Source organism: Psammomys obesus, unplaced genomic scaffold (assembly GCF_907164565.1).
Source record: "Psammomys obesus unplaced genomic scaffold, mPsaObe1.curated_primary_1811, whole genome shotgun sequence".
Lineage (NCBI taxonomy): Eukaryota > Metazoa > Chordata > Mammalia > Rodentia > Muridae > Psammomys > Psammomys obesus.
This window is the reverse complement of record NW_026596109.1, coordinates 12253894-12277177: the sequence shown is the minus strand read 5'-3', so window position 1 is coordinate 12277177 and position 23284 is coordinate 12253894. Positions and strand designations below refer to the sequence as shown.

General features: G+C 35.1%; 1 protein-coding gene across 1 annotated transcript in view; it reads right to left on the bottom strand.

Moving 5' to 3' along the window:
- Positions 1–23284, bottom strand: part of Faf1 (Fas associated factor 1) — a 284522-nt gene that overhangs the window by 175629 nt on the left and 85609 nt on the right. The window contains exon 7 of the mRNA XM_055629006.1: positions 21698–21803. Within this exon, the coding sequence (XP_055484981.1) occupies positions 21698–21803 (106 nt within the window). The remainder of the gene's footprint in view (positions 1–21697; positions 21804–23284) is intronic.

The following is a 23284-nucleotide window of genomic DNA, read 5'->3' as shown; positions in this document are numbered from 1 at the left end:
TGAACTATGACAGGAAATGGCCAGTGTTAGCTTTGAGAAAGTTTACTGAATTGTTATCAATCATCAATTAATGAGCATGTCCTTTCCAAGAACTCTCCAGACAAGCCACCTGCGTGAAACTGTAGTGTGGGACTAAACACCCCCAGAACCTTTGAATCTTTAAGGTAAGTCAAGAGACAGTCTCGATTAGTTGTTTTTGCTCTAAAAATGTAATAGTCTAGCTTTTAAATGCTGGCAACAGTTCAAATTTAGCTCCAAGTGGTAGCAAACAACAATCTTTCATTGACAGTTTCCAAAGCCCTGCAGGAGAGACTCAAAAACAGATAAAGATGTGATATCTATGCCTTACAGGAAGTGACAGCCCTCTCGAAAAATACAGCCAGAAACAAATACGTACGATACAGTATGAAAGTCAGAATGCTAAAGACATCAATAAAGTATCAGGTGGCGGAGTCGAGAGCAACTATGATGACCGCAGCTCCCATTTATTGAGTGTGACGGAATTGATCACTTACTTTGCACATTTTATGATCACATCAATCTTGGGGGTAAGGTAGGGCCTGCTTTACTATGTGGAAGACCTGAGCTGATCTTTATTATTTCCACCCCAAAAACTATGTTTCCTCCTAACGTATCACAATACCACCACATCACTCCAAACAAGTGTCAATTTTCTGAAGATCAATTGCAGAAACATCTGAAAACAAAACTAATTTGTTTTCACTCAACTTATTTTGGGGAAACCATTGTATATTCTATAAAGCAATATTTAATATATATCTTTGAATATCACTGTCTGAATTATACCTGAAATTCTAAAGACTTAAACAGTTGCATATATTCAATGCGTAATAAAAAGTATTATCTAGTTTATATAGTGAACTATAGCGAACATTTAAATAACAGCCACTATATCTAAGTACCCTTCTAAGCACTTTACAAATTAAAAATAACTATTTCCATGCCATTAATAGATGATACCAAGAGAGTATAAAACTTACCTCAAGTTGAAAGAAAATATATTACTATTAAGATGAGCCCCCCCCCCCCCCAGGCTGGAGAGACAGCTCAGTGCTAAGGACACTCACTCACTGCTCTTCCGGGGGACCCAGGTTCAATTCCCAGAACCCATACGGCAGCACACAACTGTCTGTTCAGGGGATCTGACACCCTCATACAGACATACGCAAAATACCAGTGTATGTAAAATAAAAATAAATAAATAATTTTTAAAAGATAAGCCTCTCCATCTCACTTGTAATTAAGAAAATTAAAACAATATACCACTCTCTCATTTCAACTAGGCAAAAACCTCATTTCTGTTTATATTAACTTTTAGAACAGTGTGCACTATGAAACAAATCTCACCAAATATGTTAACTAAGACAGAAAACATCGGTTTATAATAAAGCTGCTATCCATTACAAACTAACAGTTGGCTTCAAGACCTTCACTGCTCCAGCCAGCTTGGACCACACAACCTCTTTCCATCAGCCCTTCCTCTTAACCTCCAAACTATTCCACAACACACAACCTAAAAACTGCACCAGAAATTTCACCACTCATCCACAAGTCCAAACAGCATTAGCCTCATACACAAGTATACAGGGACTGAGTAACGAAATAACTTCGTTCTACAGAAGTCACGAGGGTGCTTGACATACATTTTGAAGAGCTCGTTCATTGGTGTCAATGTTAACCAAGTGTCAAGGGCAAATCCATTGATTCGTGTAATATAGAGAATCCTTTTTTTCTACAGTCTATACATTTTATAATATTCACAATTTTTATGAACAAAGCAGATGGAAGAGTGTAACAGCTGAATAATTTATAATGCAACATTAGTTAATATTTAAAAAATATATCTTTTCTGTGCCAGATCCCTCATATACCAACATAATAATTAATACACGGTATTCTTCCACTACTACTTGTGGCAACTAAATCACTGATGAAGCCAGTTCTGATTTATTTTTTTATTGAGTCAACTAACCATCCAGTCCCACATGCTCTGATACCAACACAAACCCCAGACGATAGAAGTACACCTACAGATTTGGTGGCCCTACTTTTCTACTCCAGTATTTAATGGACAATATAATATAAAGACAAGATACCTCAAATGAAACTTTCTCCAAAGATAGTCTTCTTTCCTTTCAGAAATAAAATACAACCTCTTGCCCAGTTACATGAGAAACCTATGCATCTCCAAGCCCGCCTTCTTGCGCTTACTGTCCACTTCTTTTCATCCACAACAAGGCCACTAGCATCTCCCAGCTGGACTAGAACAACACGGCCTCAATGGTCACTGTCACTCACTTCTGCCTCCTGCAATCCATTTTATACACAACAGCATTTTTAAAACACTCTAGGATACTGTGATTTCCCTAACTAAAACCTCTAAAGGCATTCTACAGCACTTAGAATGATGCGACTCACACCATCTTTCAAAATTAATAACATCATTATCCTCCTTAGCCAACAGTTATTTGTTTAAAGATAAATTCATGACCAAAGCAGATTCAGCTAACTCAGCTTCACTATTTTCCCTGTAATAGAAAATGCAAATTTTAAATGGCATTACTGACATTATTAACTGGCAGAAGAGAGACACTATTCCACTGGATGTACTACTAGTGCACCTCACTGTAGAAACCCTGACCAAAAAAGAAATTAAAACCAGCTCAAAGATAAGAAACCAGAGACCAGCAAACAGTTTATACCACTTAGTGCTAGACTTATGTTACACTTACTAATTAGTCAAATATTTTAAAAATTAAAAAAAAAAAAAAAAAAAACTAGCTGGGCAGTGGTGACACACACCTTTAATCCCAGTGCTCAGGAAGCAGAGGCTGGTGAATCTCTGAGTCCAAGGCCAGCCTGGTCTACAGAGTAAATTCCAGGGCAGTCTGGGATACACAGAGAAAAGCTGTCGGGGGGGGGGGGGGGGGGGGAGGAGAGGGGAACCACCACCACCATCACCACAACAACAAAAACCCAATCATGTGTCAACCACTGAATAACTTCTCTAACAGGCAGAACTTGATGTGATTTAAACATGAAGAGACCTTTTCCCCCTTACAACTTTATTCTTTCCCTTCTTTCCACTTCCAATATATTGATTTTTAGAGACCAAGTTAAACTACTGCTTCCTGGAAAACCCTTCCCTCAGCCATATAGGTAAAACCAGCCTCTGTCCACATTCCCTATGGTTAGATTTTTGTTACAGCCTGGTGCCTCTCCAAAGACTCATGTACTGAAGGCTTGGCCTCAAACGGTACTCAGAGGTCAAGTCCAGAAGAAATGAATAATGAAAGTTCTGCCTTAAACCAATGGATTAATCTAGAGATTAATCTAGAGTCAAACTTTTATAAACTTCTGAAAGGTAATGGTATTGTGAAAGGTAAGGCCGAATGAAGGAAAGCCATCAAAGAGGGTGTCTTGCCTGGTCCCAATCAGCCTCTTTCTGCTCCCCAGGCACCATGAGGTGGGCATGAGATGAGTTGTTATCTGACGTTGTTCCTCATAACTTTACAAACAAGGGACCCAAGTGACAATCGATTAAAACTTCTGAAATTGCGAACCAACATAAATTGTTCCTTCTCTTAAGTTATTTTCTAATGCCTTTGTCATGATGAAAAGTCTAACAGAAGCACTTTTAATTGATCTTTAATATGTTTATCTCCTCAGATAAAAATTCTACACACAAATCATCTATTTGCTGTAAGCTACTAACCAGGCGCTTAACACACAGTAGGAAGACTTTAAATATTGAAAATTTCCGTTATAAAGCCAGGCTCTTAGAGCAAAAGCCAAGAGGAAAAAGAAAGTCACTTTCTCTGGAGGATGCAACATTTGAGAATGGCCTTAAGTACTTCTACATACAGACATAAAGGATAAAAGTAGTTGAAACAAAAGAAGCTCATACAATGCTCATATGAAAAGAACAATTATCATTGCTTTGTAGATGGGGGAGGTCAGAACCAGGGACCAAGTGGTGCAGAAGACTTCTCTTGAGGATTTCATACCAACTGCCCTTCCGGAAAATGCCCATCTCATTTTCTGTCCTCTCTTCCTTTATCCCTCTCTTCATCTTCCTTTCTCTGCTTAAATCTGAATTAAAACATTTTCTTAATAAACTTTAACATTATTTTTAAAGTGTTTTTTGTTGCAAGTATTATGATAACAATTTTAACTGCACTAATGTCATTATTTATAAAAGATATCCTGAGAGATGTCACCATCTCAGAGATGAAAACCTGGGCCACAGAGAGTTGAATAACTCTTCAAAGTCAGTAAGTTAGAGAGTACAAAGTGCTAATCAACATAAGACAGGAAAAGAGTGAGTTTACTCAAAAGATTCTTAGCATCAGTAAAATTTTGTTGCACTTACTCAAGTAGGTGCTAAGGTTGTACCAAGGAATAGGACAGTCCTTTTGGTATATAAACAAATGTATTTAAAACTTGTGGTCCTTGCACTATGGTAGAAATAAACTAATTTAATGAGAGAAGCTAACAGGGGAAGGGAACCTAGGTAGAATGGAACAGGTGGTGATAAAGAAGAGTCTTCAAAAACAGCATATGAGATGAGATCTGAAGAGCGAGGAAACAGTCATACAAAAGACGTCCCAGATGGAAAGACAAGGGAGATGTGTACTCCTAAGTAAAGGAGCCAATGTAATATTTTAAGGTGGTTAAGTAGGGAAGAAAAAAAAAAAAAAACAAGAAAATAAGAAAGAAACCAGATGATGTAAAATCATTCCCTCATACAAGATCTCTGTTAAAGAGTTTGAACTCTGTTTGGCGGAGATAGTATAGATGTTTTAAAAGTGGGCAAACCCACGTCATTTGCTAACAATAATAAAAGTTAAATTTGGCGCTTTGTACCTGCTAAGCAAGTACTTGATTACTGAGTTCCATTTCCCACAAACACACTTTAAGCATATTACTTGGGTTGCTATATTAAGACTAGACTGAGTTAGAAAAATAAAAATTGCGATTGTGGAAGACTCAGAAATGGGCCACTGCTGGAGTGCAGCTAAAAGATGATGGTAAGGGGCTGGAGAGATGGCTCAGTGGTTAAGAGCACCGTTTGGTCTTCCAAAGGAACCAGGTTCAAATCCCAGCACCCACATGGCAGCTCACAATTGTCTGTAACTCCAATTCCAGGTGATTTGACACCCTCACACCAATGGCCATAAAATAAAATTCAAAAAAAAAAGGATGATGGTAAGAAGTGGATGTAAAGAATAAAGAAGGGGTTTAAACTGGGTGATGTGTAGGTTTTAACATCTACTTGGCTGGAAGGTCAAGGCTTTTAAAGTGAATAAACTCTGCTCTTACAATCTTTCTGGCCCCTTTTCCACAACTGTGAGGAATAGGAGGAAGCAAAAGGAAGAGAGAAAATGATGGAAATATAATAATTTTTAAAGGACTTCATTGTATCGACACTCCTTCATTTAGTAGTAAACAAGTTCACAGTTAAGTGTTTAGTTTATTCAAGGCCTCTCTTTCTCAGTGTAGGCAGCATGTAGATTCTAAAGTCAGATTGTCTGGATATGTGCTCTTTCTAATGCTCTTTCCAAAGGTACAAGCAATTCCTCTGTGATGAAGCATAGATATTAAAGGTTTGCTTTAAAGCGGAGCAAAACTTAAGTTTCTAAATTTAAATTGGAGAATTTAATATTTATAATTATGTGAAAAGAAACAGTTAAGTATTGTTGCTTCTTAAATACTGGATCACAATTTGTTCTTGGAAATAACAATCAAAGAGCAAAGAATTCCCTCCACAAATGCCCCAAACAGATTGACAACTTCACTGTACATCCCAATGTCACAGCCTTAGTCTACTATCATTAAGGGTTTATTATTTATATGAACATCTATAGTTGAGGAAAATAAATTTTCAAGATTTTTTATTTATTGAAATTCATTTCAGTACTTCTAAAATATGTTATAGATGACTATAAAAGCATAACACAGTATAGTTAAAATATAAACAACTGTACATGTAAAATAAGAAAAGTACCTCCCCCTGGGGGGTGCAGCCTTGCCAGGCCACAGTGGAAGACAATGCAACCAGTCCTGCTAAGAACTGATAGGCTAGGGTCAGATAGAAAAGAAGGTTCTCCCCTATCAGTGGAGGAGGGAAGGGGCATAGGGGCAGAAGAGGGGGGGGGGGTTTGGGAGGAGATAAGGGAGGGGGCTACAGTCTGGATACAAAGTGAATAAATTGTAATAAAAAAATAACAAATAGATAGACAGACAGACAGATAGATAGACAGATAAAGCCTAATAAAATGAGAAAAGTAGCAATTGCTACATATTTGGTATGTATCTGCAGTGTCATCATCCTTGTAAATGCAAATACTAAAATAACTCAAGTCTGTGCATTTAGTAGAATGTGAAATGCAAATTCTAGCGGTTAATACAATTAATAACACCACCAAAAATGACTGCAAGCACAGTCCACTGCTAGAGAAAAATGAAACAGGAGTGAAGTTCTAGAGCTTTGGATCCCGTATCTCTGCATCCAGATAAGAAATGGCTTGCTCAAAACAGATACTAAGACTCATAACCAAACCTTCGGCAGAAGGGGAGTAGGTATGACAGGGAAAGGATAGGAGCCCCACAAGGACCAAATATATCTGGGCACAGGGGTTTTTTCTGTAACTGTTTCTCCAACCAAGGACCATGTATGGATATAACCCAGAACCTTTACTCGGACAAAGCTCATGGTAGCTCAATAACCAATTGGTTTCCCATAGTAAGGGGAACAGGGCCTATCTCTGACAGGAACTCAATGACAGGCTCTTTGACTCCCCAACCCCCAAGAGAGGAGCAGTTCTGCTAGGCCACAGAGGAGGACTTCACAGCCAGCCTTCAACATACCTGATAAAACAGGACAGGGTCAGATGAAAGGGGAGGAGGTCCTCCCCAATCTGTGGACTTGGAAAGGGGTAGGGAGAAGCTGAGGGCGGAAGGGTGGGATTGGGAGAAAATGAGAGAGTGGGATACAGCTGGGATACAGAGTTAATAAAATGTAACTAATGATAATAAGCAATAAAAAAAATGTAAAAAAAAAAAAATGGCTTGCCTTGAGAAGAAAAGGAATCTATAGCTAGTAAAAGAAAGTAGCTTTTACTGTAGACACAGGAAACTACTGGTTTTAACCCACATGAACTATTTATGGAACCAACTGTTCTGAATAAGGGAATTAAAAAAGTAAACTTTTCCAGGTTGAAAACGAAAACTTAGTTCTGAAAGAATATTGATAACAAGAGTACCTAACGTTTTATAAACATTAGGTGCCACTGATAGCTTTATCACAAGATGCTTTCAAACAGAACTAACTCATAGTGTTCTATCACATTACTTAGAAATCTATCAGAGACTAAGAACTTAAATGTCAAAAGTATGATATGGTTCAAACAGCTCCTCAATGCAATAGAATAGATCAGAATCCTGGAAGTTTCAACTAATTTCCAAGAAAAGAAGTGTCTCTGATGTGTCTTCTTCCTTAGTTCAAACGTTTGAGCGCAGCATTTAGGTGGACTCCTCTGAGGGATGGTCAGTAAGAAGCGATTACATATTATAACAGGAAGCTGCTTCTTCAGGTACAAGCTGGCCATACACTGCACAGAGCATAAAGTGCCTGAGAATAACTCTCATTGTCAGATCTATGTGCTTCCTCCCATGTCCCCTATGTTTTTGAGACAAGGCCTCCTCCCTCTTGGGCTGACCGTAAACTGGCCATAAAAACAAGGATGGTCTTAAGCCTCTGATCTCCATTCTGGGACAAACCCATAGGCCATCATGCCTGACTGCATGCTTTTATGACCAGTTTACAATGACCCTGATGTCAAAAAGCAAAAAGGCAAGTAACTGTCATAATTTAATACAAATTTGAAATGTTTATTTTCTTTGCATATGATTTAATAATAGCCTCATATATACATTCTAAAAAATATTATAGTACATTTAAATGTTTTAACCCAATTAGGAATTTTCTGTTTCATCTGGTCAGTTTCAATTGCTTAACTTTTCCATAGAACAGTCAAGTATTTACGAAAATGTAGTCACTTGGCCACAATTTTTTTAATTACATTGCTTTAGTAACTTTAGATCAAATTTCCTGACGCATATTTCGGAGGAGCACCCAGTAATTGATTAGCAAAGATATACCTTGAGAAAAATAGTGTACTTGCACCTAATTAGAACCGTGTATTTTTGTCCTTTCAAAAATAATCAAGAAAAAGGCATGTCTAATGTTTTCTCTCCTAACTGTTCCCATGTATTTAATCTAATGGCTAAAATGAGAACAGACAATAAACTTAAAAATTATACTGCTCATTGATAGCTTATTTAGCTCCCTGCTTATAAAAGCAGATTAACCACATATTGAAGACATATTAGTAGCATAGATTTTTGGGCAGAGATTTCAGATATTATGGACAATTGTAAATATTACACATGGACCACAAAACACAATTTCTGAGTAACTTGATATTTCTAGTATTTGGCACATGCAAATCTTAACATGTTAAGATTTGAACATGTTTATCATTTTAAATGTTTTTAAAATTATAAATTATTTCAAACTAAGATGATAACTATTACCCAGAATTGTCAGAGAACAGTTTATTAAAACACAGATAAACATATGGCTATAGAGTATTCTTAGAAAAGTTAAAAACCGCACTGACAGGGGCTGGGAAGACAGCTCAGCAAGTACAGTGCCTGTTGTATTGGTGTGAGGACTTGAGTGTGGATCCCCAGAGCCGACTGCAGCCGACTGCAGGCCATGGCTATAATCCCAGCAGTCCCACGGCAAGACAAGATGCAGAGATAAAAGAATTCCCAGATGCTCTGGATAGTTAGCCTAGCAAGTGCAGCAGTGAAAACACAGGAGACGGTCTCAAACAGGGCAGAAGGAAAGGAACAAGAATTTATTTTGTCCTCTTCCCTCCACACAAGTAGTATCACCTGCATGTCCAAATGTGAGTGCATGCACATACAGGTATCACACACAGACACAAATTAAGTAACTTTAAGGCTGAAGTGTACTTTCCACAAACGCTGCTGTTGGTACAATTGGAAAGGCTCTTGTTGGAACAGAATACAAGTTGTCTCAATGCAGTAATTTAAAGTAATACTCCAAATACACAGACAGTACACTTTGTTATATTTGTGGTTCACTATTTCTGACTAGGGAAAAATAATCAGTTACCTCTTTTATTGTGAGAGGAAATCTTTGAACTAATTTAAGAAGGTTCACACTAAATTCCAACATGGATATTGAAAGGTTGGGTGAGTCAGCCAACAGATACCAAACTTAGTTCAAGCTAAACCAACCAAACCAGAAGAAACAGCTTAACAGGTGAAAAAAGTCAAACACTATCTTTACTGTGTGCATGCTTAGTAACCTTGATTCCTAAGGAGACTTAAAAAGACTGTGAAGGAGAAAGGTACAGTCCAGGTTTGGAAGTTCAGTCACTACAGCAGGGTTCAGACAGTAGAAGAATCAGGTAGCTGTTTGTTTGTTATTAAAAATTAGGTCTTTCTATACTAGCCAACCTGACTTTGAACTCCTGGGTTCAAAAGATCCTCATGTCTCACTTCCCACCTGAGTACTAGGACTCCAGTTATGCAATCTGTGTGCCATAAAAATGTTATTTGTTTCCCTTTCCTTACCCAAACTAATCAGTATCTTTACTCTTCAAAAAAAGTGTTCACTCTATCCTCAAATATGTATCTATTACAATAGGACAAAAATACTGATGGAAGCACAATGAAAAATAAGTCACAGAAAGTCTGTGTTGATGTAAAGTCTCTCATGATAACACCTCTACTACCCACAAAAGTTGGCAGCAATCCTCTTGAAATGCTATCCCACTAGTGCAACAAATGCCAGAAAATAAACATCAAGTAAGAATGTAAATTCTTTCATATATTTAGCCCAAATGCTATGACCTGTGGGTCCAAAAACTTTGTAATGCTCAATAATTTTAAGTTGAAGACTTCTTCCAGTTTTACCTCCATAGAAAGGAAACCCAGATACTGTCTTTAATTAAACTCTTAGCCAGCACTGGTGACCTGAAACTCTTTAGTGTTTGCGCTAATCTTCCTTTTTGGACAATTTACATTTTGTTAGTGTAGCTCTCTCATATGCCCTTGGTATTCCACATTTACTTTTTACTTTTATGTACACAATTCAGCTATTTTCAGAACTCACAAAGTTCTCAAGTCACCATCACTAAATCACAATCTCACTCCAAAAAGAACTCCCTCCCCTAAACAGGCAAAGTACTTGACTAGATATGCCCCCAACATAAATATACAAATGTCCAACAAACCCCATGTTCTTCCTATAATAGGCCATTAAAAAAAATGCAAACCAAAATACTATGGAAATACCACTTTAGGCCCAATGGGATGGCAAATCAATTGCAAAGATTTTCTTTATGTATACCAGTGTTTGCCTGTGTGTATATACACACACCACGTGTGTGCCTGGTACCTGAGGAGACAAGAAACAGGCAGCAGATATCCTTTCTGGAAATAGACTGACAGGCGATTGTGAGCGGCCATGTGAGTGTTAAAAAATCAAATCTGAGTCCTCTGCAAGAGCATCAGTTGCTTCTATCAATAAGTCCTCTCTCCAGAGCTAGCTACTATTTTTCAAAACACACACACACCAAAAAAAAAAAAAAAAAAACAAGTATAGGTGAAATGTAGAAATGCTGAGACTTAACAGTATAAAAAGTTCAATGAAGCAGAGAAGACAGACACATACGTAAAGGTTTAAAACTTATTTTTGGTAGCAAAAGTTGCTACTATTTCACATATGAAAACTCTAAAACTGAAACGTGAAAGTCAAGTCACTCAAGGATAGAAGAACATTACATAACTTGTTAATGGTGACAAGAACAATGGCCCAACTCCACAGACAACAGCACTTGTGGGGATGTAAACTTACGCAGTCACTATAAAAGTCATGTGGAAGCCCCTCAAAGAAGCAAAATGAGAACAGCCATATTGATCCTTGACAGATGTGTCAGGATCCTGGGCAAATAAATGAAGGACTCTAAGTCAGCATACCAGAAATACTGGAACATCCATGTTTACTGCTGTACTATTCAGAAGCTACAGTTCAGCCTAGATGACCATCAGCATATGGACAGCATGAATGAATAAAAAGAGTGCACTACATATAAATCATAGACTTTTATTCAGCTGTAAAGTAGAATGAAATAGTATGCTTTGAGTTATGACATGTACATATGTTAGTACATAAACTACATTCATTTTGCAAATATCCTTTCCATTTTCTTCCATTCCATATAAAAATGAACATTTGAAATTAAAATTAGCATTAAACAGGAGTATCCTTAAAATATGTACTATGTTTCTGATACTTTAGTGACCCCCGTGTATGTACACGTGTTCTATTATCAAGATAATACAATGAACAAGAAATGCACGTTCTTAAAATTCCCTTTTTACAATATGATGGATAAAGGGAAACAAGATTTAATTCAAAATAAATGACCTGAGATTTAAATTATATGATGATGATAATAAGTAACATAGAAAACATACTTCTTTCAAGATAAATTTTCATCACATAAATACAGGCATATAACTCTAAGTGCTTTTGATAATAATATGTACAAGACTATTTTCAATACCAATAACAAAGTCTGAATATAATATAAATCTATAGCAACTTGCTTTGGAAACTGAGTTCTCATAAAAATTCAGAAGCCTCACTATTGCATAATTAACTATATTATTTTAAGTGTGATGCTCATGCTACTTTTCCTCCATGGTGATTATAAGACTTTCTATAATAAAAATAGAAGACAAAGGATTTTTTTTATTATCATTTGCTATAGTAACTATCTGACACCAATATGCCCACAAAAATTATGACATTAAATTGATGAAAATGTGTCAAAAAGATTTCAATTCATGTAAAATAAAGCTGGGGTTAGAAATATATATATTTTTTTCTAAATATTTCAAGATTGCTAGTGGTTCCACTTTAGATTTATTAATCTTAACAAAAAATAGAAAGATAATTATACAAATGAATGCTGTGAAGGTACATATTCAAGAGGTCCAGCAGGCATATAAAATGTTCTAGTACTTATTTTTAAAATCTATAAAAATAAAAGTCCATCTCACTCTCTTTTAAGGTATTTTCTCTCTACAGGACAAAGTGTTTTATTTATTACCTTATTTCACATTTAATTTTCTAAAACTACTTACTATGGAACGGAGTCCTAAGAAACAAATAACTGGCAAGGGAAAATATGTTACTATTTAATATTCCCATAGCAGACAGCATAAAAACACTTTAAACTGTATCAGTCAAGTAGAAAGAACTCATGGCCCTACTGACTGCTATCAATGAAAGGGAAATTTAATACTTATAAGAGACTTATTTTCACAATTTCTTGCCGTCTTCATAAGGCCATCCTGGACTTCTTCTGCAGTACATTTTATGCCCAACTACCAAAACATTAAGTCTGGTCTGCATCTCCACCAAGCAGAAGTTACTAAATGCCACATTATCCTTCCAGAAAGGACACACCTTATGGTCCTTCGCACAATGTTTGTTCTGGAAGAAAAACTGTTCTCTGAATGCCTGTAGTCATTTCAGGAGCTTCTTCTGGGGTTTGATCAGATCAGTTTGTTTGTTTGTTTGTTTGTTTGTTTGTTTTTTTAACTTACCCATACAACTCCCTGCTTTTAAGTGTTATGGCTTCAATTATTCAAGATTTGTAAACATTTGACATTTTTAATACCAAGTTTCTATGAAATTTATCATAATCAATGCACTGAATAGTTGTAGTAGAAACAAGGGGAGAATATCCTTGTCTTACTCTACACTGCATACAACATTTCTGGACACTGCAGGTTAAAAGTGTGCTGGCATTTTTTTAAATCCAATTTTTGTATTGTTGGTCCAAATATAATTTGTTTTTCTCTCTCATAGGACTTTCCCAGCATTATTCTTTTGCAAAGTACCTTCTTTTCCTTCATCTTTTCCCATCAATGTCCATATTCAGAATTATTTTTCCAATTGGCCTCCCTCTACCCCCATGCATTAGCTGTAAACTAGATGTAAAGCTTGGTGTCCGTCCAAAAATCTTATGATCAAAATACATACTTAGCAAATTGTTTGGCTAAATCTTTCATGTATGATGAAAGATTATTACCACAATTCATTAGCAAATTATAGACTTTGAAATGTAGGCAGACAAATATTTGGCCCTGTATCAATCAATTTGGACCAGCTGGGTAGAAATTCACACAATCCCAGGAAACTTGGGAAGTAGAGTGCTCTTTCATTTTTCATTCACTTGAAACATTAAAGAAAAATTATCATTCTATAAAAATGTCCTCTTTTCAAGAATTTAGCTGAGTGATTTTAGAATGAGTTTTATTTTCAGTCAATTACTGGTTTAGAGACTTAGAGACCAATAAACTGAACCATTTCTCCTGCAAAATATTGTGGAAGAATAATAACTAATCTACAGACTACTCTCAATACTCAACCATTATCACCCACTTTTAAAAGTTAAATATTTAATAAAGGTTGTAATGCCCTTAAGTAGAAACAGAATACTTGTCTATCCACCAAATGGGCACGGAAAGTGGTTTTACAGTTATTCACAATAAACAATGTCATTCCATTCTTCCTCTGGGGTTCTCTAGCCTGATTGAGTGACCTTGCACAAAGAAGATTCTGATTGATTCTACGTCTGTCTGTTTTGGTTAAGCTACAAGGCCACATACAGGGACAGCTGCACTTTAGGAGCAACTTAAAACACATTTCGTCCTAGCACCATCTAATCCAGTGCTTGGTACAAGATGCATGGAAAAGTCAGTGTCAGAATTACACAATGACGGCTTTGCAGCGAACAGATGCTTTTGCCTTGCAGCTGTAAAACCCCAGGACAATCCAGTGCTGTACTGTCTGGTCACGCAATGACCACAAAGCAGGAATACATTTTGTCATTTATACACTGTTTGCTGTAAGCTTTTAAAGTCTCCCCCCACCCCCTAAAAAGGGGGCGGGTGCATATTGAGGGTAATAAAATTCCAAACTAAGCAGATTTTTTCTCAAAGTATATTCAGACTGATGTTTGGAAATGAATAATTCTTTGACTACATACAGCTGAGTCATATTAAGTGAAAGAAAAATATCATAGCCTGATGTTTTAGGAGGTTTTGTCCAAATAATTGTTGGTTTCTTAAGATGTATATGGAAATTATTTTCTACAAGTAGAACTTACCTTAATATACCTAGTCATAGTCATAAACATAGGTAGTTTATGAACATTTTATATTTATTTACCCATCCTTTAATCCTTGGTGGCTTTTATTTGGCTCTTTGTTTTTACAGAAGGAAGAGCAAAGAATGGGATATTATTGCATGGCTGGAGCAGACTTAAATGTTAAAAGATTTCTCATCTTGAGTAGTGTGGTGCTACAGAAGTTGATGATGAAATTTGCGGCCTTTCACAAGGAGGTGATATTCAGAAATCGAAGGGTAATGGATTAATGCTGAAATAAATTCTTCCTGTATTTATTTATCAATCACTGTCTCTGCTGTGGCTGAGAACTGGCCCTTAAGCAAATGACTACACAGTCACATCAAACCACTTCTGCTAACTAAGGTTCTGGCTCTAACACCAGTTCCACTTTATCTACAATTTAAAAAAAAAAAAAATCCAGGACCTTTTCCTTTATTTATTTTAATTTTGTTCCTTTTCTTTCCTAATCCATTTTTTTAACTATTTTCTCCCTAAGGATACCAATTCATTAACACCTATTTGTTTACAAATTTCACTGGCTGCTTGTTAGTTGAAGGTTTGGAGGAATTCCTTTTTACCGTGTATAATTTCAATACAAAAATCCCAAAGAAATGACCACAATAATAAAGTTCATTTCAAGTACCAAAGAGGGTGTGCTATCCTCTTCAATTGAAAGTCTGAGAAATAAAATTTTTGTGATTCTGAAAAGTAAAACAATTTCTGTGGTTAGTTTTACATTTTTATATTTTATTTTCTAAGCATATTACTAAAACACAAACATAAACAGCATACTTACTAGTATATTGTGTCTATTCAAACATCAATTCCAGCATTATGAAAGCATTACAAACTTAAAGACTATGAACCATTTACAATTATACCCTTGATATGATTTTGTCTGTTTGTAGCTATTATTAGAAAATTCAAATAAAGTCAGTACTAAGGAGTTAACAAAGATAATCCATGCCATTAAAATATACCAGAGGAAAATGACTGAAATGTGTAAGTTTAGAGGTGTTTAGAGGCTATCTCATCAGAAGCAAAAACAAAGGGCACGTATTTTTAAATGTGTCAATATATAGATTACCTACATACTTTGTCATAAGAAAATATAGCATTCCAAATTACAGTATTATAGATGAATACCTTGAAAGTTAAGGCATAACTATAATTTTTTTTAAAAAAAGCTACATTTGTTAAATATTTCATGACTACTGAATAGGCAGAATTATACTAACAAAACTGTGAATATATTTTGTTTGAAAATACAGTTCGGCTAAGGTTATTAATCATGTGGCATTGATTCATACTCAATACACCTTTACTTCATTATATATGTTATGCAACTGTAGAAATTTGTTAAAACACTTAAGTAAATAGTTCCTTTTTAAGCACATTTTATCATTTCGGTTCACTACAATGGCAATGTACTTTTAAAGTATATGTTTTACTCACAAATACATAAATAAATCACAAACCAAAAGCTAACAGATGTGTGACTTCTAATTAGTTATAATAATCTCTGCTTCAATGCCATTAGAATGAGCCTTTCTTTTCTTTTGAAAACTAAAAAAGCTTTCCTTTGAATTTTAAACTGTCAGGGTGCTTCAAAGTCAATGTACAAAATCTGCTTTGATTAAAATTTTAGACATCTACAGTGATAACTTTATGAAAGGAAAATATTAAATTATAATTATCCTAAACAGACACAGTCTTGTGAAACTAACCCTGCATTCATGTTAAAACACAAAGAGCTGAATGTACTGAATGTGATTCATCCTCGGACACAAAGCTTCACCACAGTCGACTCAGTCAACTGTTGCTCTTGCGTTTATACTCATGGTGCTTAAATAGCGCACTTTAAAACAAAAAAACCTCCAATTGGCTTTTCATACATCCACCCTCCCCAAAAATAACGCACTTGAAAAACTCAAATGATATGAAAGGCTTCAAGGCCTCTTTTCTCCCTTTCATACCCTTTTTTTTATTTCTGTTTGCAGTAATCTGCCTTTCTCTTTCTCTTTCTCATTGCTACAGAGCAGGCGAGGAGGCTCAGAGCTTTGAAAAGGGGGCTCTGTATGTAATGGGTCCACTAGAATTAATTTACTTGCAGCAAATCCATTGAGCACAGAGGTTCCCCCCCCTTCTCAAATCATCTGGAGTCGAGCGCAGCCCCAGCCTTTGTAATTCTCGTAAAGCTCTTAAAGTGCACAGTAGGTGTTCATGAGGACCATCTGGTCAAAAGCAAAACAAGCTGCTGCTTTTGCCTTTGAATGGAATGAAGCAAGTGTGAATTAGTCTCTTCAATTAGCACTATTACAACCTGTCAAGTGCATATTGTAAAACAGGATTATTACAGTATTGGTCACCAGCGCAATTATTTACTCTCTGCCTTTTCTTGCATAGAAAAATGTCTTAGGTTTATTACTTTCTGATAACTGAATGCAATTTCTCTTCACTTAGGCATTTCAAAACTATCAACACACAAACCACAGATTATAAATATAATATAGGCTAAGCTGTTAGGATACAAGTATCTTAAGTAACAAAGGGCTAAAACATTACCTTTCATTTCTAAGAAAGTTTCATTTTTATTTGTGAAACAGATAAATATATTTGTTATTAAATAATGTCCAAATTAATGTAATATATTTCTAGAATAAGAAAACTATTATCATTTCCAAATAGCTACACCATAAATATTACTTAAATTTATTCCTAAGGGATACAACAGAAACACAGAAAATTCCAATAAGATAATCTGATCATTAGAAGCAGTACCATTCAACAAGCCTGTTTTAAAATGCAATCTGAAATCAGTAACATATATACATCATAGTCTCCTATTTTGGAAGCTGAATAATGTCTTGAATTCATGCCTGGTTGATAAAATCACAATCTTTCATTCTTACTAAGATGTCATTTTTATTTTAGGTTTTTGGTAAAGATGATATATGCTAATTAAAGCTGTTCATTCTAATTGAGCTAATATATGCCATTTATCTTGCAGTAAAAACAAACCACTTAAACTTTTAATTAAGTAAGCACACAACTTAATTTACCCTCTTGCATATGAACATTCTCAGCTACCTCACTTTCTTCAATTCTTTGCCACAAGCCCCACCACCCCATATTGGAAAACAAACAACCCCCCCCCCAAAAAAGGCGCCTAATACCTCAAAACATTTAAAGAAAGGATACAACAGTTAAGTTATAATCTACTTACTACTAGAAAATTGCCCACTAAATATAATTTGTGAAGCACTAAACATTTCAAAACAGTTACTGGCCACCAGCCTTAAACAGCAGTCCAAAACACACATTATTAGTCAAAATTAGAAAGCACCAAGGACAGACCAAACACGCACAAAAATAGCACACGGTTTAAATTTTACAATCAAAATTAACATCGTGATTTCACAATTATTTTTAAGAACTGGTATGATTTACTTAAATTACTTCCTTGATGCCAATTCTACCTCAATTGGCTTCCCACTTAATCATCAGTTTGTATAACATGGTGCGAGTAGTGAAATGTGCTACTTGCTCCCTGTGAGATATGGCTTTGTAAGCTGTCAATTTTCCCCTTTCATTCCCATTAAGAACTAAATCAACATTAGTAAGAATAGTGAAAATTCTGGGGTAAAGTGAAACTTGGAAGAGGATTTAAATAATTCTAAAAGCTATTCATCACATTTCTCTCTCATTGTAATCGATAAGTAATACTCCATGATTCTGCATTAAAAATACTTATATTTCTTATCTTTGTTATTTCAGGTCAGGTGTCTGTTTCTTAAGTTTATATGGCAGCTCCAAAAAAAAAAAGGAGATATTTGCCTAACAGAGGCTTTCGCAATAATAAGGGAGACAACAAAGAATCAGTTTCCAAGGAAAAGCTGGCTTGATTTCAGGGACTGTATATCCTTTTCCACACCTGGGCTTAGGATTTGCAGAGGCAAATCAGTCTTTCTTCTCTGTGTTAGTCCACCCCAAGCGTATTTGAAACCAAAGATTTTTAAATTATTAGAATCCTTACAATTAATTGTTTAAAACTGAATTCTCAAAAGTAGAGAACTGATTAAAATAAGATAGGCTTATTTAAGTATTGAAGGAATTTTGATATTTTAAAATGTGATTAGTATTAATTTAGGGTGCAAATTGAAGAAAGTTGGGGCTGTCACAGTATTATTACAATATTATTACTTGATAATTTTACGAGGTATTGTGTGATCATTAAAGAATAAAAATTTTACTTTTGATAACCACTTGAAACTCTCTTCTTCTAGCCATCTCTAGAGGTTACTGCCATGTCCTTACATAAAACATGTAACTGGAAAAATTTGTAAAGGCTTAAAACATGAACAGAATGAAAACCAAAAGCACTCAGCTGGAACGCAAAGGAAAAGAGTCACAGCCAGGATGAGCAAACACTTGTACACCATCAGTTTATCATCACCAATGCGCTAGACCACGTTACTTAGGAATTCTTTTTTGAAATCCTAACTGCATCTTAGCACTATTCTCCAAATCGGTATTTTCAATGATTTATTTTGTTCAATTAATAGTTAGAATCGGTGCCCATGTCAGTCTTAATCATTTAATAGTTTTCTGCGTGAAAAATACTTTAAACACTTTCTTTTAGAAATTCAAGACTTTCAAAACATTAAGAGCGCTTTTACCTAGGAAATAAAAATAATTTCCTTTATTGGAAAAATGATCAGATGCTTTTAATTGATTCCTTTAAACTGTCTTCTGTGTGCGCGTGCATGTGTGTGTGAATATACATAATATATACATACATAACTAGCGGTCACAATTTCTTTCTGGGCTTACTGTTGAATGAAGATTTCTGAAATTGGTGACAGGTTAATTTGCAATTGAGGATGCAGGACATGAACAGGCGTCCACATTAAAAACAAAAGTAGTATATTAACACTGAGCTACAAATTGTTTCAAGTACTTAGTGCATCTAAACTGACTTACAGTAGCTTAGCAAGAAATAAGGCACTGTGAGTTGTATGGCTGTCCACAGGGAGCACCTTTCCTTCCTGGAACTAGCCTCAGCACAGGATCCCATAGGTCCACGGAAGCGCCAGGGAGCTATGCCCAGCCAGTTGTTCCACAACCTTTCTCAAAGTTACACAAAATAAAGCAACCTGCGTCGAACTGTCTACTCACAGAAAAGCAATTTTCATTAAATACAATATTTTTTCTTAATAACCAGCATTTCAAAATATTATTTTAAATTAAAAAAAGGAAAAAAAACTATTATTAGGAAATACATAAGAATATCTGTCATTAAAAAAAAAAAGTTTCTGGAGCATTTTTAAAAAGGCATTTAGAACATGGTAAGAAAAGGATTTCAATGTTTTCAAGTCCTTGACACTTAAAATATATTTGATAATCTAAATAATATAGCCGAGAACAGTTTCAGCCAACTGTGGCACGCAATGGCACATTTACAGAATTTTAAGTATTTCTTTTAATAATTAATGTAGTCATTTTGAATCATTCTGCATAGGATATCAGGTGTGAGCAGATTGCATTAACATTGCTTAAACATTTCAACTTGTCAGTATGGCCAACTCGATTTCGGAAATATTTGCAGTATTTTCCCATCGAAACAGTAATAAAGGCAAAATAAATATATGCCACTACTTTATAATCACCGAACATTAATGAATATTTTATGTCTTTTTAAATCTCCCTGTTTAATTTAAAAGGGTGAAATTAAGTCTCCTCGCTGCAATATGCCAATTATCTGTAAATCAAACAATAACTTGGCCATTATGCTCCTTTTTGTTAATATAAGAGAAGCTAATTTGAAAACACCGAGTGGCATTTTTAGACTATCAGCTTAATAGTCCTTTCTGCCCTCTTGTGGGAGAAAGTTGAAACACACTCAAATTAGTTAAACTAGCAATGCAAGGGGGTTTGGGATTGGGAGAAACTACACACAAAATTTTAGCTATAAAAATTTCATGCAGAAACACAGTCCTATATTTATCTATAATGCACTATATTCCTTTTCAAATAAAAAATAAACCAAGAGAATAAAATTTAGCTCCTATTATCTTGCTTTGTTGCTTAGCGGACGGATTATGAAACTAAATTCCCTAGTTTAATTAAATGTTCACATACGTAATTTAAATTTTGTCTTCAAATATTTTATAATAAATCTTGCAGAGCCATGACTTTGCAAAAAATTAAAAATTTAAATTTAGAGCAGAAATACCCACTATAAAAGTTAAAAATGAAATGGCAATGTACAAGCATAAAATTCTAGAAAATTCAAATAAATAAATGGATGAATTTGGAAGAAATTTCTCTGAATTTAGAAGAATTCAGAGAAAAGGCTGAATGTCAATATTTAGTTATATAACAGCTATTCACATTATCAATGAAGAAAATAAACTTAGAAAAGTGAGTTCTTTATGACAAATTCAAAGGATAAAAATTCACTAATCAAACACGTAAAATAATTAGTAGTCATTACATAAAATGAAAAAAATTACTTGTTCTTTCAAGATGTTACTAATTATTTTAAAAAATGTGGTCTTAAAATTGTGTGTAGTAATCCAAGATTTAGCATGATCTAGTCTCTTAAAAAATCAGTAATAAAAATATAAGTAACTTTTATAAATTGTGAAAATTAATATGAAACAGTCACTATTTTATTGTTTCTAAGCATGGAAGTCCTGTCAAAGCCTCTAATATTCCTCACCCCTTCGCAGAGAAATCCTGGCCTTTGGATGGGTGGGGCCAAGAACATTCCAAGAAGGTACCTTTTCTCTTCTCTCATAGGAGAAGTACTTTTCAGAGACAGTGGTCCTCCTTGGCCACACAGAAGAACACATAGACAGTATTCAGACAGTCTGAGCTAAATGACAGTCTCCAACACCTTATGAATACTGCCCAAAGCTAGGACTGAGCTGCTTAAGAAAAGCCTCTTCAAACTCCTGTTTAAAACAGAAGCACACACAATATAAACACATGACACATTTGAGAGTGACCTTTCAAGTAAAACAGTAACACTCCACAATGAATGTTGCCAACAATTCCCAGGAAAGTATTTTAAATAATTACTATAAAACCATGAAATATTTTGTACAATAATAGATTGTTCATAAGCAAGGTTTTAAGCAAAGTGTTTTAAGAATTATCAAGAGCTCCCACTTACAACATTTGTATTTTTAGGTCAAGTCATTTAGTGTATCTACAGTAATCATTAATACTCCAGTTAATTAAAAATAAAGAACCCAATAATGAAACATAAAGAGTTTCTACAGAACAGATAAGCCTCTTTAACAGGGTCAATGTGAGCTATATAATGAGCTACCTTTATTCCTTAGCTGTGAGACAGAACTCACCTCTTGAACAGTACTGCTTCCTGAGAAGTTCAGGTTGTACTCCCGCTGGACCTCTCGGTGGGTGATGATCAGCATGAAGTTTTGATTTAATGATTCCTGCAGGGCACTGAAAGGGTTGAAAGAAAAACAAGGAACTCAGAGATGAGCAAGTTCTAGCTTGCTTCACAGCTAGCTGCAAAAACCCCAGGAGTACCCTAACCTCCACACAGGCATGTCCGGGCCCAATGTTATCATCTCTTCAGCATCTAAAGGCAAGAAAGCATGCTGAGAGCAACCAAGGGGAGCTAACCTGTTAACTCCTTCTCTACCAAGGTGTTTTAAAACTTCTGCTGTAAATACTTCAAACATGCACACACTTCCTATACACACTATTGTCTATTTACTTATTCCTCCAAAAGAATCAATTGTCTAACTGCTAAATTATATTTGAGATCTATAAAAATATTTTATTCAAATGTACTGTATGACTAATCCACTTCTATTAAAACAGCTGTCTAGAATAGAACTATAAAACTATTGTTTATACTTACAAATGCTGTATAAAAATAGAAATTTTTTCAATAAAAATTCAAAATTTTACAGAATTGTAACGGCTACACCAAAATTCATTAAAAATAATCATGCTTTCACTTAGGATTCAGCAATATACAGATCTCAGAAACTGAAGTGTTCTGAGCAACACTTTCCCAAATGTCAGAGAAGTGTAAAACAAAACACATATTTAATTAGCCAAACAAATTTAAAAATATCATTATTCTATTTTATATCAATATTAAGAAACCTAAAGTTCATCAATAATGTAATAAAAATCTATTGCTATTATGTTAGGATTATCAGCATTTCCTGGCTTGAGTGTAATTTTGCCATGGCTATAGCCTCAGAAAACATTCGTTTGTGCCACATAATTCTGGCCTACTTGGTTCCTCTTTTGCCAATCGGGAATAATGTGATAAACACATACAGAATAAAGATTAAAACTAGGCATTTAATCTGTCTGGCCTATTGTCTCCCAAAGAGTTCACAGGTTAATAACAGACCAGAAAGATATTTTTAAAAAGCACTAACATATATAATCAAATACCAGTAAGAAATTTTTAAAAACTTATATCCAATTAAAATCCAAGTTTATTGAGGCAGGAAATGTGTAGTTTTCTCTTTGGTACTTAAGCAGAATACCTGGGACACTGAGATATCTGTTTAGTAACAAGCAATTTGTACGTTTCCACAATGACTCATATTCACCTTCATCTTTCCCACAACAAGGTTGCCTTTCTGGAAAACTATCACTCTCACTAAAGTAGTACATATTGGTTGGTTGGCTGGCTGGCTGGTTTTTAAGACAACATTAGATAGGACAATGCCTTGCAAAGGAGTTCAATCTAAATCAAAATCTACAGTTCTCAGAAATCCTGGGTCTGATAGGGATACAAACACATCACTGCCAGTAGAATGGAAATCAAAGCTCCATGAGAACTGAGAGGGTTGCTTAAATCTGCTCTTGGTCAGGGGTAAGAGTCCATGAAGAGAAAAAGCAATCTACACACACACACACACACACACACACACACACACACACACACACACACA